Source organism: Sturnus vulgaris, chromosome 5, assembly GCF_052056855.1.
Source record: "Sturnus vulgaris isolate bStuVul1 chromosome 5, bStuVul1.hap1, whole genome shotgun sequence".
Classification (NCBI taxonomy): Eukaryota; Metazoa; Chordata; class Aves; order Passeriformes; family Sturnidae; genus Sturnus; species Sturnus vulgaris.
The window spans coordinates 18,823,038-18,836,287 of NC_142247.1; the positions used below are offsets into that span (position 1 = coordinate 18,823,038).

Here is a 13,250-nt window from a genome sequence, read left to right on the forward strand (position 1 = left end):
TTCATAACGTTCAATCTCTACTAATGCCCCTGGTAGCTCCCACTACATTTTTTTTCCTTGAAGGGGAAAAAAAAGGCCCTGAAGACTGTTTCAGAGATGGTGTAATAGCTTCAGATTTATTATGTCTGGATTTAATGCATTGGTACAGCAAAATTCTTGATTAAGCTCAGCCTGTGGGCTAAGAAAAATAATAGACATAATCATTTCAGTCATGACCAGCAGCACTGAGAACTTACTAAAATTTAGCCTTATTACTTGGAGAATAATTGTTGTGGTCTGAACATTTTATTAGGTCACAAAGCATTTGTAGAAAAGCAGTTTTAATAGTTCAGACCTTTCTCATTGCATCAGGCTAAAGCACTGTAACTAGTAAAGAATTTACTAACACACAATGTGTGTGTTTGGTGAAACAGGAGATTTAGTATTAGGTGTATGTACTACAGCCTGGATTATGAGTAGTATATTCTTGGTTCTGCTACTGATTTACTGTGTCCTTCAGTCAGCCACCTGACTTCTCTCTCTGTTTGTTTTTCCTTTTACATTGGGGTTATGTACTAACTTAGTCAGAATATTGGGATTAATGTTGCTTTCTGAATAGCAGGTGTTATAAAGTGACATGACAGTGAGAGCTGCAATTGCACCCAGCCAAACTTCAATATACCATGGTTCTTTTATAGACTGATTCACCTTATGGTTCTAGCTGTTGATCATCCAACACCCTTGCCCTCATGTAGACAAAATACTGAAGGAAAAAGATTTTTAATGTTAGGTGCCCTGAAATATTTCTAAGTAGAGTGCATTGACCTGGCAGCATGAAGACAATAGCCCAGATGATGTCAGGATAATCCACACTGACATCTAGAGAGCCTGGATTTCATTTGAAGCAACTCAAGACTTTATTGCCAGAAAAAAATCCGAGGAATTTTTTGAGGGACAGGAGTTCTGTTGCTGGCAGTGGTCTTTTCTTCTGCAATATTTGGTTACATTCTTGTTTTCCCAGTTGAATGCCTAGAGAATAGTGAGTGTATTTATTCCACAGTGCTACCTATCTTGGTGTCAGCATGCCAGTTCCCATTTTTTGTCATCTTCAGCCTGTGGTGGTGTTAATGCTCGCTTTGGCTTATCCACAGTGCAGTCAGACATCCTAATTCACACTCAGAAGGATGATGTGCTGCAGAGCCACTAAGTGAAGAGGGTTAGTCACAAACAATGGGGACGAGTCTTCTTAGAAAACAAGCCAAATTAGTTTACTGTGGCAGTCAAAAGGACTGAGTCCTGTTGTTACATTAATTCAATCTCAGCCTTGACCAGTTGTCCTGCTCTTTCATCTGCCTCAAAGACAACTGTGCAGTGTGCATAAAACTTCCTGAAAAATGTGAATAACGTTTATGAAGATAAAATGTTATAGATGAGTGTTCATGTTCTGCAAATAGGTTTTCTGTAAAACTCTTTTGAAATTTAGATTTATATTAGACTTCAGAAGCCAGAAAATATGGCAGCAGTAGCTGTGAGACACAAGACTGGGCTTATTTGCATTCCTGTCTCTTCCTGTCAGTCACTCCCAAGAAAACATGAAAGCTTGCTTTGCATGCTTCCTGAATTTGTTTTCCTCCTTTGTTAAACTATTTTTTTCTGTAAAGTAATTAATTTGTTACTTCTGTCATAACCTACTGTACTGTTAGGGTGACAAAGGTAGAGATCATACTCATTCTTTTACATATCTTGTTTTCTGTATTGAAGGTCTTACCACTGGAAGCTTCCATCCACAAGGATGTTTTATGCATTTTCTTGATTAACAGACTAAATTTTGAGTTCTTTATTCAAGACCAGAGTCTGCAGGTTCCTAATGGAGTGGCATTTAGGAAGTATGCAATTAGTCCTTAAATTAAGTGACCTGAATCATACTCTCAAGATATTTACCTATATCCTCAGATTGTATGGAGAGCTAAACTCCTACACTATGTCTGAAGTTAGTGGGTATGCATAATCTACAACAAGAACAGCAGTTCATATTAATGAGGTTTACATTTTTTTAAAATTAAAAACTAAATGTTTGGGGATATTTAATTGTTTTCTTTTTAGGCAAGGGTATTTACTCTTTACAAATTGGTATATAATAGATGTGAATAGCAAACAGCCTTCAAACATATTCTTATGGCACTTCACAAAGTCCAATTTAGAAAATGGTCAGAGGATTATCTTGTCTCTTTTTAAGGAAGTAAGCCAGTAAAACACGTCTGTGCCAACTTTTTCTCCACAGATCATAGTGGCACTCAGTAAATCATGTCTAGCTATATTTAGGTTAATTTTCACTATCAAATACATGTAGTCCTAATTATATAGTATGACAGATTTTTCAAATAGAAATAAATGCAGTACGCTGAGTGGTCCTCCCAGGTCAAGGAGCCAGCTCTGTCCCAAAGCATGCTTCCATCTGGCCCACTGCCATTCATTTGGAGAGGATGAAGAACAATTGATGGAGCAGCATGCAGTGGCCAAGCAGCCTAAAGCTGCCTCCCACTCACAGCCTGCTCTCAGTGCAGGCAAGCACTGCCTGCCATATGGCAGGTGGGGGCAGAGCACAGCAGCGTGCTTGCAGGAGTGCCTGCTACTTTTATTCATACACATGGGCCCTGCTTTTACAGCCCTGACCCACAGGATGAACTTCCATATTAGTCTCCCAGGTCAGCTTCATCTTTTTCAGTCTATAAACACTGGCTATAGGTGTTTATAAAACATCAAAAACAGGTTTTGTTTTGTTTGTGAGCATAACAGCTCCAACTTAAATGAATGTATTCATATTTTACACTGAACACCTGCAGCATCTTCTGTATTTTTCTTTTGCATCAGATTAAGTTGGTATTTTAGTACCCAAACAATTCAGCAAGCTCTTAAGCTGAACATGATGACCCCATGTCATAGAGTTCCTGAAGAAAGAAAACCTTTTGTATAACCCAACCAAGACCATTTAAAAGCTGGATAACAAGCAAGGAAGTAATCAAGCAAGTCAAGGCATTGAATGCTGAACCCAGCAGGATTTTTCTCATTGTGTGCATCAGTGTGGCCCACTGCTGGTATGTGAGGCCAACATTCTTACAGCAGTCATGGCAAAGTAGATTTCACAATGACCAAAGCCTGGCGCAGCCACTGGAAACCCAGGCACAACATGCTCTTTAAATTAATTCATGGAGAGAAAGCAGATGCTGAGTGAATGAAACGTAGCCTTTCCTTCTGAGGGGCTCTGATAGAGAACATGTTACAATTGCAGGCTTGTCTGCTTTGTGATAGGGAACCAGACAGGAATTTTTAAAGGCTTTTGTTTTCCCTTGGGATATAAATTGGCCTGATCAGAATTATGGTGTTCTTGAATGGGAAAGCTAATTATAAGAGGTGCACCACCATTAGTGGAAAAGTAGTCATTTCTAGCTGTGGAGGAAAAATTGTCTTTCCAATAAATTCATTGTTGGACATGGCACAGAACATTCTTGTTACAAAATCTTACTGTTTTCTTTTCTCAACTCACCAGGAATTGCTCAAGCCTGAGGACTGGGCATCATTCAAACATTAAAACAATATTTACTTCACCATTGCAAAAGAAATTATGGAGGGGAGGTGGAAATGGAAATCAGGACAGCACCATGCACCATGCAGCAAACAAATTTAGAGGCTACAGTCAGTGTTTTATTTTGCTCCCCAGTGTCTCTTCTTATTGCTTAATGGTAGCTTGTTTCCTTAAAGGTGAGGCTGTAGTCCACCCGATGAACAGAAGGAACCCTAAAAACTCTGTTAACAAAAGCATTTCTTTATATACAAAAGTGAAAGACACTTTGCATTTTAAATGGTTTGCAAAATAAACTAGTCATTAACAAGGTGTGACTCAGTCATGATTGTGGCCTCTGCCTCTCAGTACAGAGGCAAGCAGGTACACTTGCTCCCCCAGCAGCTTTGTTACAGGCGTCTTCTACCACTTCGCTTTCCTGAAGCTTCTGCACATGCGGAGTCTGGAGGCAACCAGCAGAGCAACTGCCACTGCAGACCGTCTCATTTTCTATATGTAGTTTAGGGAGGGATTAAAGTTGTTTTAAGCCCCAGAATCTCTTTTGTGGTTTGTGGTTGATAATAGTGGGGCAAACCTAGTGAAATGGTGCAGGGTTTTTGGTGGAACTGAGCTGAAAGCAAGGGATGTTTGCAGTGTCAGGATGCATTGTCACTGGAGAGAGGCTTTTGTCAGCTAGGGGAAAGAGAGGGAGGAAAAAACCCAGGAAATGTAAAAACCCACTACAGGGTATGGAGTTTCAAAAGAATTGAAAATTAAGCATTTTCTTTAACAACTCAGAAGAAAAGAGGAGGCTGCAAAACCACTCTTAATGACATTATGGAAGTGAAGATGCAACCAGCAGATTGAACAGTGGATCTCAAATTGCTGTAATTTAGCCCTTTTTGTTGTGAGAACCACTGCAGAGTAGTGGTTCTGATTTCAGTAGACATAGATGTATCACCTTGAAATGTTTGTACTGGATTAACACTTTCTTGGTACATTCCTACACCTGCTTACATATAAGCCTATTTATCAGATACTTATACACATTTGAGAGGAAATAGATGTTGTGTGTTTCTGCATATGTAATGCAGAAATGAAGAAACTGCTTGAGTAAAATTAATGGTAATCTCAAATTAAAAAAGATAAATCCAGTCTCCAGCACAATGAAATCAAGCATTTCGATGTTGCATATTTCACAGTAAAACCATTTAAAATGTCATGAAGTTAAAGAAAATGTTAGAGAAGACAAGGCTTACATTCCTCTGCATCTGAATCCAGTCTTTCTGGTTATGGTTTATCATTTGAAAAGGCTTGATTAAAAAGCTTGCTTATAATTAAAAATATTTTATTGTTTATAAAACAAAATATAGCTGCTTATTTTAATTGATTGTAGCAATGCAACAAGATTCAATGCAGTGGGATGCACTATGCTATAAATTGAGGGATGTTGTAGTATTCCATTAAATATTGATCTTTCAGAGAATCTCAATACAAAATTAAAATCCCTTCGGGGTGTTTCAAGTACTTTGAAGCAAACCAATTCTTCCTCTTTAGGGCTCAGCAGCTAAATCAAGCATAAGAAACCTTGTTGCTTCTTTTGACTCAGCTTCTTCCTGAAGCATTAGCCTCTAGTTTGAAAGCAAATTCTTCCCTTAACAGTAAAAACTAATACTTACAGACTGCTGTAGAGATAATATTTTTACTTTTTTTTCCTCCTCTCAGTGCCACAAACTTGTTCCTATCCAAACACTGTTTCTTTCTTAGTGTTGTTTCTTAGTGGTTCAGTGTTTCTGAGTCAAGGTCAAGAAGAATCATGTAGCTCCTCAGCTGATGTCAGTAATGTACAATGTTGTCCATCTCTCATGGAAATTGCTTTCACCTTTCCAATAGGCTTCTCATAACCTGTGGAGATGAGTTTCTTAACCATACATTGTTTTCTGCCTGCACTTCAAAACTCCCTTGCAAGAGAGATGTTAGCTTCCCATTATATTTTCTGTAGTCACAGTAAGAACTTTTTTTCACATTGAGCTACCCACAGTTCTGTCATCTGGACTGAACAGCTTTGCAGAAGAGAATGTAATTTTCCCAGAGAAAGTATGGATATATTATTGCCTTGATGGACTGTTCACAAATTCCTCTTACTTGGAAATTAGCATATAAGGTTCTTTTTGCATTCTCACTTTTCTCCCTAGGGAATGGCCATAGGATATTTCCTCTCAAAGAAAATCCAGGTCAAAAGTAGATGGAGCAGAAAGTCCAGTCCTTATTCCAGAAACAATAATATACTGGAGCTGTATATCACGCTTTTATCAGGAGTCCTCTTTTAGGACCATAGTGGGATGATTCAGAGCACTGGATCTCAGAGTTAACATCCAGCTCTGACTTACTATTTTCTGTTGTCTCCAGGCTCAAATAAACCTGGTTGCTTCAGTTGGATTGAGTCAAGTCTTGTTTTATGATCACAATACCTTAAGCTTATTTTTGTTACCAAAAGCAAGAGTGTTTGGCATAATCACATCACTCCATATCCTGGAAATTCCATGTATGGTCTACCAGGGAGCCTATCAGTTTTCAAGTGTCACACTTCTTGTACTAACAAAAATGTTGTCAGGGAACTTACAGTCAGGGAACTTACTAAGAGCTCAGTGATAAAATGTCTCAAATCAAATTTCATTTCAGGCAGTCCAGCCCTTCCAAATAGAAATTGTTTACTTTGAAAAATACTACTCTTCCAGTGTCACAGGTGATTCTGTCCATCACTGACCTTTCCCACCAATCTTATCCAGGTGCAATGTAATTTATGTTTCTAGTAGAGTCCATCATTCACTAACATTCAGATATTTATGTGAGACCCAGCTCCTCAGCTCGCAAAAGTCAAAGCTGTTGGATTGGTTGCATTTGAGCTATGCCAACAGAATTTCTAGCTGATTTCAAAAGTATAGAAATAATTGCTTAGTATCATACAGTTTGAGTCTGACCTTTTGAATTTAGATCTGGCTTCTGGAGAAGAACATTTTCTACCTCAGAGATAAATCTTCCTTCTTTCCAAACCCACACAACTCTTGTGTGGCCCTCACTGTGTTCAAGGCTGAGTGAGAATGTTAATGCTTTCATGTTTTTTCTTTCCCTAACCACTATCAGCTGTGTATATAGCTACTCTCTAGCCTTGCTACCTTTTCAGAGAGCTCCAGCAGCAGCCTATTTTTTAGAAGTGCTATAGGTTTCCTACAACACAAAAAACCACAATTGCAGAAAAATTACATTGCAACAAAGAATACATCTTATTTTGGCACTTTGTCTGTGCAAGAAGAAGCTTCTTATAGAAAGAATCTTCATTCACATAGGGCTCTTACAGAGAAGTATACTATTTACTGTAACATGCAAATAACAATTCTGGGTGAATGCTCAGTATTGATTCTTTATTTTCACACTCTCAACTTTGCTTTTACATTTTCCACAATTTTTCACTGTTTGCCTCATCACTTTTGTCTGTTTTTCACCTCTTATCCAGGAAAGAATCTTCTGGAATAAGAGCTACATAGTTAATTATGGTTTAATAATCGTATGAATTATCTTTAACACAATGAAAATACTTCTCCTTTCTGGTACAGGAAAAAAAAATTACATAATTTAGTATTTTAATTATGTATAAAATCTAAGATATCTGCTGTGTCCTTTAAAGAATAGGTTTTATGCAATTGACAAAGCTTGTGGGCAGTTCTGTATTTCTTTCTCTTTGTGTTTCTTTCTAAGCAAACTAAAATCAACTTGCAATCAATTTGGTTCAGCCAAGCTTTATTGCGAGAATGAATAAAAAGGAAATTGGTCTCGGGAGGGAGGGAAAAGGAGGAACATGCATTTGCTAATGGCATGGTGGAAACTTTGCTTCCATATTCATTCTAAAAAACATGAAAAATGTTTGGCATATGATTGTAGAAAGAGCTCATCCACAGCACATGCTCTTTATCACAGTAGTCCTACAGAAATGTGTTGCCAAATGCAAACAATGCACAGCATGTACAACCAGGTTTGACATTGCCAAGATTCTTAAGTTGAATGAATGCGTGACTTGGCTTATTTAATAGCATGTTTGCCTCCTTGTGCCTCTTTAAGAGCCAGTCTGAGCCCAGAAGAACTATTTTTTCACATCGAGATGATATTTTGTTTCTACTTTCAGGTTTTATAACAATCCTTGCTTGTTATAGTCCGAGGAGCTTTCTTCCTACTTCCATTGCTTGCTTGCTGATTTATAACATCTTATTGAGCAACTCAAAAGTAGAGATATATATGAAAACTGCATATTTGAATTTCTGCTGTTATGCTTGCTTTTAATGGCTCTAAAATAGATTTGAGGATCGTGTCTATTTTAAACTGCTGCTTAACGGTTTGCCTCATTTATGAATATTACATTTCTTCTTTCTAGGCTCTTAAGGATGATGATGCTGAGACTGGGCTGACTGATGGGGAAGAGAAGGAAGAAGCCAAAGAAGTTGAGAAGCTAGGGAAAATACAGTATTCTTTGGATTATGACTTCCAGAACAATCAGGTTTGAAACAACCAACCTGTAACATTTTGTTTCTGTGTGTGCAAGTGGAGAATGTTAAAGTAGATATTTCTGAAATCCTTACTACGTGCATGCAGTAAAGGGAAAAATAAGACAGAAAATTCATTATAGAGGTAAATTGGTATTGAATGCACTTGGAGTTTATATTTCACCTTTAATCAAAAACTGAAGATCCAGTTTTATCTAATTATTATTAGTAACTTACAGCATCTCCAACAAATGTCAATCCACGTAAATTACAGAGTTTGCATGCAGTCACTAAAATGTAGCTTCAGCCTTCAAGTGTTTAAAACGTAAGCAAACACAAATGGCAGTAAAAATAGAGGGACGTAAAGGTAAGCTGATTCACTGGGGATTTTAGAAGGTTGGTAAGATTGCTTTCTCTCACTTCATCAAGTGTGCACTATGCTGTAATAACTAGCTGCATTAGGTTCTGTTGCTCTCCATGAAAGTACACTTCCTAAAATTTTAGTCTGGAATAAAAGTTCAAATAAAAATGTCTGTACCCCAAAAAAACGAAGGTTGGACAAGAATCTAAGGACTGATACTCCTTCAGTTCTCTGCTCTGAAGCTGGTAAGACTAAACTTTGGCTTACTTACCAAGTTTTCAGAATTAATAGACACTATAATGTGTAGACCTAGAACTGACCAACTTAACAGGTCTGGCCACATGCTGAACTAGCTCATAATTTACTCCCCTCCCTGGCCTCTTTGCCAGGGATCAGTTTTGTCAATTAAACCAATTCACAGCCTCACACTAAAATTCACTGAGCCTGATTTTGGCCCAAAGCTTACCAACTCATCTGAGTTCTTCACTTCTACTCTGTATCTTTCAGTAAACTTGAGAACACATATCCTGCATTTTTTTTTTTTGACAAGTTCAGTCAAGATGACATACTTCTTTCCTGTTTAGGGAAAGAAATTACTCCTGAAGGTAAATCCCAGTTAATTCCTATTTAGCACCTGAACTGCCTTCCATTTGTATTTGTGATAAATTCCACATTCATTTTCTTTATTTGATGTTGTTCATAGAGCGTGGTATTCTTACTTGTTGCAAAGGCAAAGACAATAAGAGAAATTTAGAAAAATTTATCTTTTAGCAGGAAGGTATTTATACACAGCTATGACCTGGCATAATAAATAGTATTTGCCTGTATTTTCAACAGTCTTCTGACTACAGGTGCTTGCTTAACAATGCAAGAGCTAAAAAGAGTTCTGAAGCCTTTCAAGAATCTGTTAAAGGAGCTTTTCCTCACCTCCCAGAGCAAATTGCCTGGCCATGTGATGAGTCACGCTGATCCCCCTTGAAATCAGTATGAAATCAGTATGAAGTGTAGATCCTTCAGAAGCAGAAGATTTAAGGAGGGGGAAAGGAGAAGCTGCAAATGTATTCTGAAAAATAGATTTCAGTTTTCTTAGACTATGAAAACAAATTTTCTGTGTGAATTTTGTTAAAGGGAATGTTGACTTTATGAACCATATTTTACAAAGAAAAATAGGATGGAAGAGCCACAAATCTGTAAGTCTGTATTGTATTTAGTTAAGATAATAAATTATCTGGATTTCTATTTTGTTTTGCTGCTCTAAACTATATTGGAGCTTAAAATTTGTCAAAGGATAGATGATGTAAAAGAGTAGGAGAGGGGATTCAGTTAAGTTAGTATAGTGCAATGGCATGAAACTACAGTCCCTCCCAAAATTTGGCTAATATATTACATAGGGCTAAGAACACAAGATGACCAATGAACTCTCCAGAGCACTGTGCCTCAGTTTTAGGGGGAGAAATTATAAAGGAGAATTGAATTGCTTTTCCACTCTGTTAAGTAAAAATCATGTTTTTCACTCTTTGATATGGAAAACTTGATGTAGATCCTGAGCCTATTCATGTAGTTATAAACTGTTATGCATCTAGAATAAAACACAAACACAAAAGGAGAAGTGTTTCATACAGCTAAAGGAAAATGTTTCATGAAACTTAAGAGTCCAGTCAGTGGGAAAACATGCAGACTATACTGTGAATTTAAAACTTGTAAGTCCAACTTTGAGGACTCTCTTAGAAGGCAGACATTTCTTTCACAGGTTGACTATATTATTCCATGTTCCAATTGTTAGAGTTCCTGTTTCCAATTTTAAACAATTCATCCATGAAAGAAGCAAATATATTGTGATTGAAGCACTGATTTAGAAGAAAATATTCTCAGATTTCATCCCCAGTTCCTAGTATCTTCAGAATGACCTTGAAGAAACACTTTAATGTTTACTTTAGTTTTCTATCTATGAAACAAGATTAAACGTGTTTTCTTTATCTCAGCTCCATTATGCTGATGAGGCCTCATATACTCTGGGTGTCTAGATTACATGACATAACATGACATAACATGACATAGCATAATCATTTATAGCACATAAAAAACAGCCAAGACATTATGATTCAGTCTTATCTTCAAAGCATATAAGAGATTTAAAAATCTAATTTTTCTGGTTTGCAATGAGATTACAAATTGTTATTAGAATTTAGTTACCAAAGGTTCATTTTCATGAGATATTTTTTGAAAATGCTGTCCTTAGTTTACTGCCTGTGAGCCCATTCATGTTCATAGCAAGAGAACCTAAATGTAAGGAAGACTGCAAGATTAATTTGTTTTCAATAAAGCTCTGCCTGAGGATTCACATTTGATTTTATCACCTTTTGCATTTGGCTGGGGGAAGGTTACATGTTGGGGGTTTAGAATACAAATTTTGTAGTCAAAATTAGACATTCTTGATTGTTTAATAATGTGATTTCTATTCGTGGTGCCCAGCATAGAAAAATAATGCACAAGAGGAGAGAGCAATTGAAAGTTATTTGATTGCAGTCTTTAAAAGGATGAAGTCTGTATTTAGCTGTAATCAGCTGCCCTTTGAAAACCTCTTTTCTGCTTTAAAACAGCCTTTGTACGGTCTGCATCTGCCATAATTGGTTTTCTAAAGTCAATAGTGTTGCTTCATTTGCCTTCCTTAAGCGGGGGGGAGAAGCGAGGGAAGTATAGTTTCTCCTAGACCAGAAATAGAGTCTGCATATGCATTCCTCTGTTACAGTGTTTTTATAAATATCTATTTGAAATTTTGTTCTGCTGTTTTTCTCTCTTTTCAGCTTCTGGTTGGGATTATTCAAGCAGCTGAGCTGCCTGCATTAGATATGGGTGGTACATCTGATCCCTATGTGAAAGTCTTCCTGCTCCCTGATAAGAAGAAGAAATATGAGACAAAAGTCCACAGAAAGACCCTTAACCCTGTTTTCAATGAGCAATTTACATTCAAGGTAGTTTTTTGATAATTATTGATACTTTTTAATTTAACCACTTTGTAACTCATGCTTGGCTATGAATTTAGATGTCTTAGTTAATTGATAACTGCAGAAAAATTATTTTCTTGTTGTAGAAAGCCTTGATACTCAATCTTGCTATAATACAGGGTCAGAGGTTTAACAGGTTTTAAGGTTTAAAAGGCACAGTTTGATTTTAGGCACTTCGATTATCTGTATAGATGACAATCTGATCCATATCTTATGGCTGGATAAAATGTACAAGAAATTCAGAAAACATTGACACTTTGACAAATGTCACGTAAATTTCACTAGACCAATATTTTCTTTAAATATCTTTGTAGTTTGATATATGAAATTCAGGATAACATTTCCTGAAATATAAATTAAAACTCAAGGGAAGTAAATGGGCGAAGGACAAAATGGCAGATTAATCTTGTTAGACTGTCATAGCAGTTCTTTGCCATGCTACTTTATGTATGAAAAGAAATCGTGTCTCAAGTTTAATAAAATACGAATTAAATAAATGTAGGTAAGCCTTACATTGCAGTATTTACATTGTTCCAATAGTATCTGTTAATAGTGTTTTTCTAAAACTGTAGCCGAATTCAAACCCCAGTTAAATAGAATAAAGGAATACTGTGCAGCATGGTTCACAGGGCTTCTCCTTATATACATTCCTCTGCTGTTACTTCAGGCCTTTCTCTTTGTGCCCAATCATATAATGACAGCTACAGATTGAAAACAGGAACCGTGAAAGACTCAGGCTATGAAATCATTCAATGAGAAAGATATCCCTGTAGGCCACGACTACTACTGCATATATAAGTTTATTTTTTCCTTGAAGATGTTCATAAAAGTAATCTTTTGTGGGGAGTTATTTCTTCCTCATGCTCTCCTAAGAGAGTATTTAAAAGAAAACAGATTTCTAAATTACATATTCCCGTGCAGCTCACAAAAGCAAAGAAAGAGCAAATAATGCTGTCATCTAAGATGAAGACACGAGTTATAAATCAGATCAGCCACTTCTGGACTATAATAATGTCCACTTGTTGTAAGTCACATCTTTAATATTTAAATTTTATGCTCCAGAAAATAGTTTGTTTTCCATGCCAAACCTGACAGACTGTTTAGGTGCATCTCAATATGGTATTGATCATCCCCTGTGGTCTGTGGTCTTTACTTGAGAGAAAACCAGCAGAGCATGCCAAGTACTGTCATTGTTCTGAGGACTACAGTGACCATTTTACTGGAACTGCAGCTATAACAACAACTTCCGTGGGAGCTGTTGACAGTATCTCATTGACTTGTGCAGAGCTTTGCTCCTGTGACCCACTCCAGTGGTGCACAGCCTCTATTGGCATCCTTCCCATCTCTCTGGCAGTGCTGCCCACCAGGCAGCCCAGGCCATGCTGTTCACAGGGCACAGCAGTGAGCTGCCTGCCTTTCTCCCAAAGTATGGCTAATGGGAATGAGTTGACTTCTCTTTCTGCTGTATTGCAGCTTGAGCCCTGAACCTCAGTCCCTCCCTTTTGCATTCCTTTTTCCCAGACATCCATGGTGCTGTCCCAGGGTGCAAGTGTTTGTCAGGCTGCAGCAGTCGGAATTGTATACCCACACTGCAGTGCCAAAGGGAACCGAGAAATCCTGGCTGCACTGCACCAGCCTGCCAGAGGAGGTGTTCCTCCTCAGATCCAAAGTGGGAATCAGGGTTCATGTCTAGAGGAGTGACATGTCTGTGCCAGAAAAACACTCCTGTAGAACACATATATATTATATATATGTGTGTATGTGTGTGTGTCCTTTTACCAAGGTCTCACTCACTGGCTTTAAGTCAAGAG

The 13,250-nt window shown here is 37.5% G+C and overlaps 1 protein-coding gene across 6 annotated transcripts in view; it reads left to right on the top strand.

The window, feature by feature from the left end:
• SYT1 (synaptotagmin 1) overlaps nt 1-13,250 on the top strand; it is a 333,238-nt gene that overhangs the window by 249,037 nt on the left and 70,951 nt on the right. For 4 of the 6 annotated variants that reach the window (XM_014888619.2, XM_088164986.1, XM_088164983.1 and 1 more), the window contains 2 exons: nt 7,965-8,087; nt 11,239-11,406. In XM_014888619.2, coding sequence (XP_014744105.1) covers nt 7,965-8,087; nt 11,239-11,406 — 291 coding nt within the window. The remainder of the gene's footprint in view (nt 1-7,964; nt 8,088-11,238; nt 11,407-13,250) is intronic. The other 2 variants (XM_088164987.1, XM_088164988.1) reach the window with 1 other exon arrangement.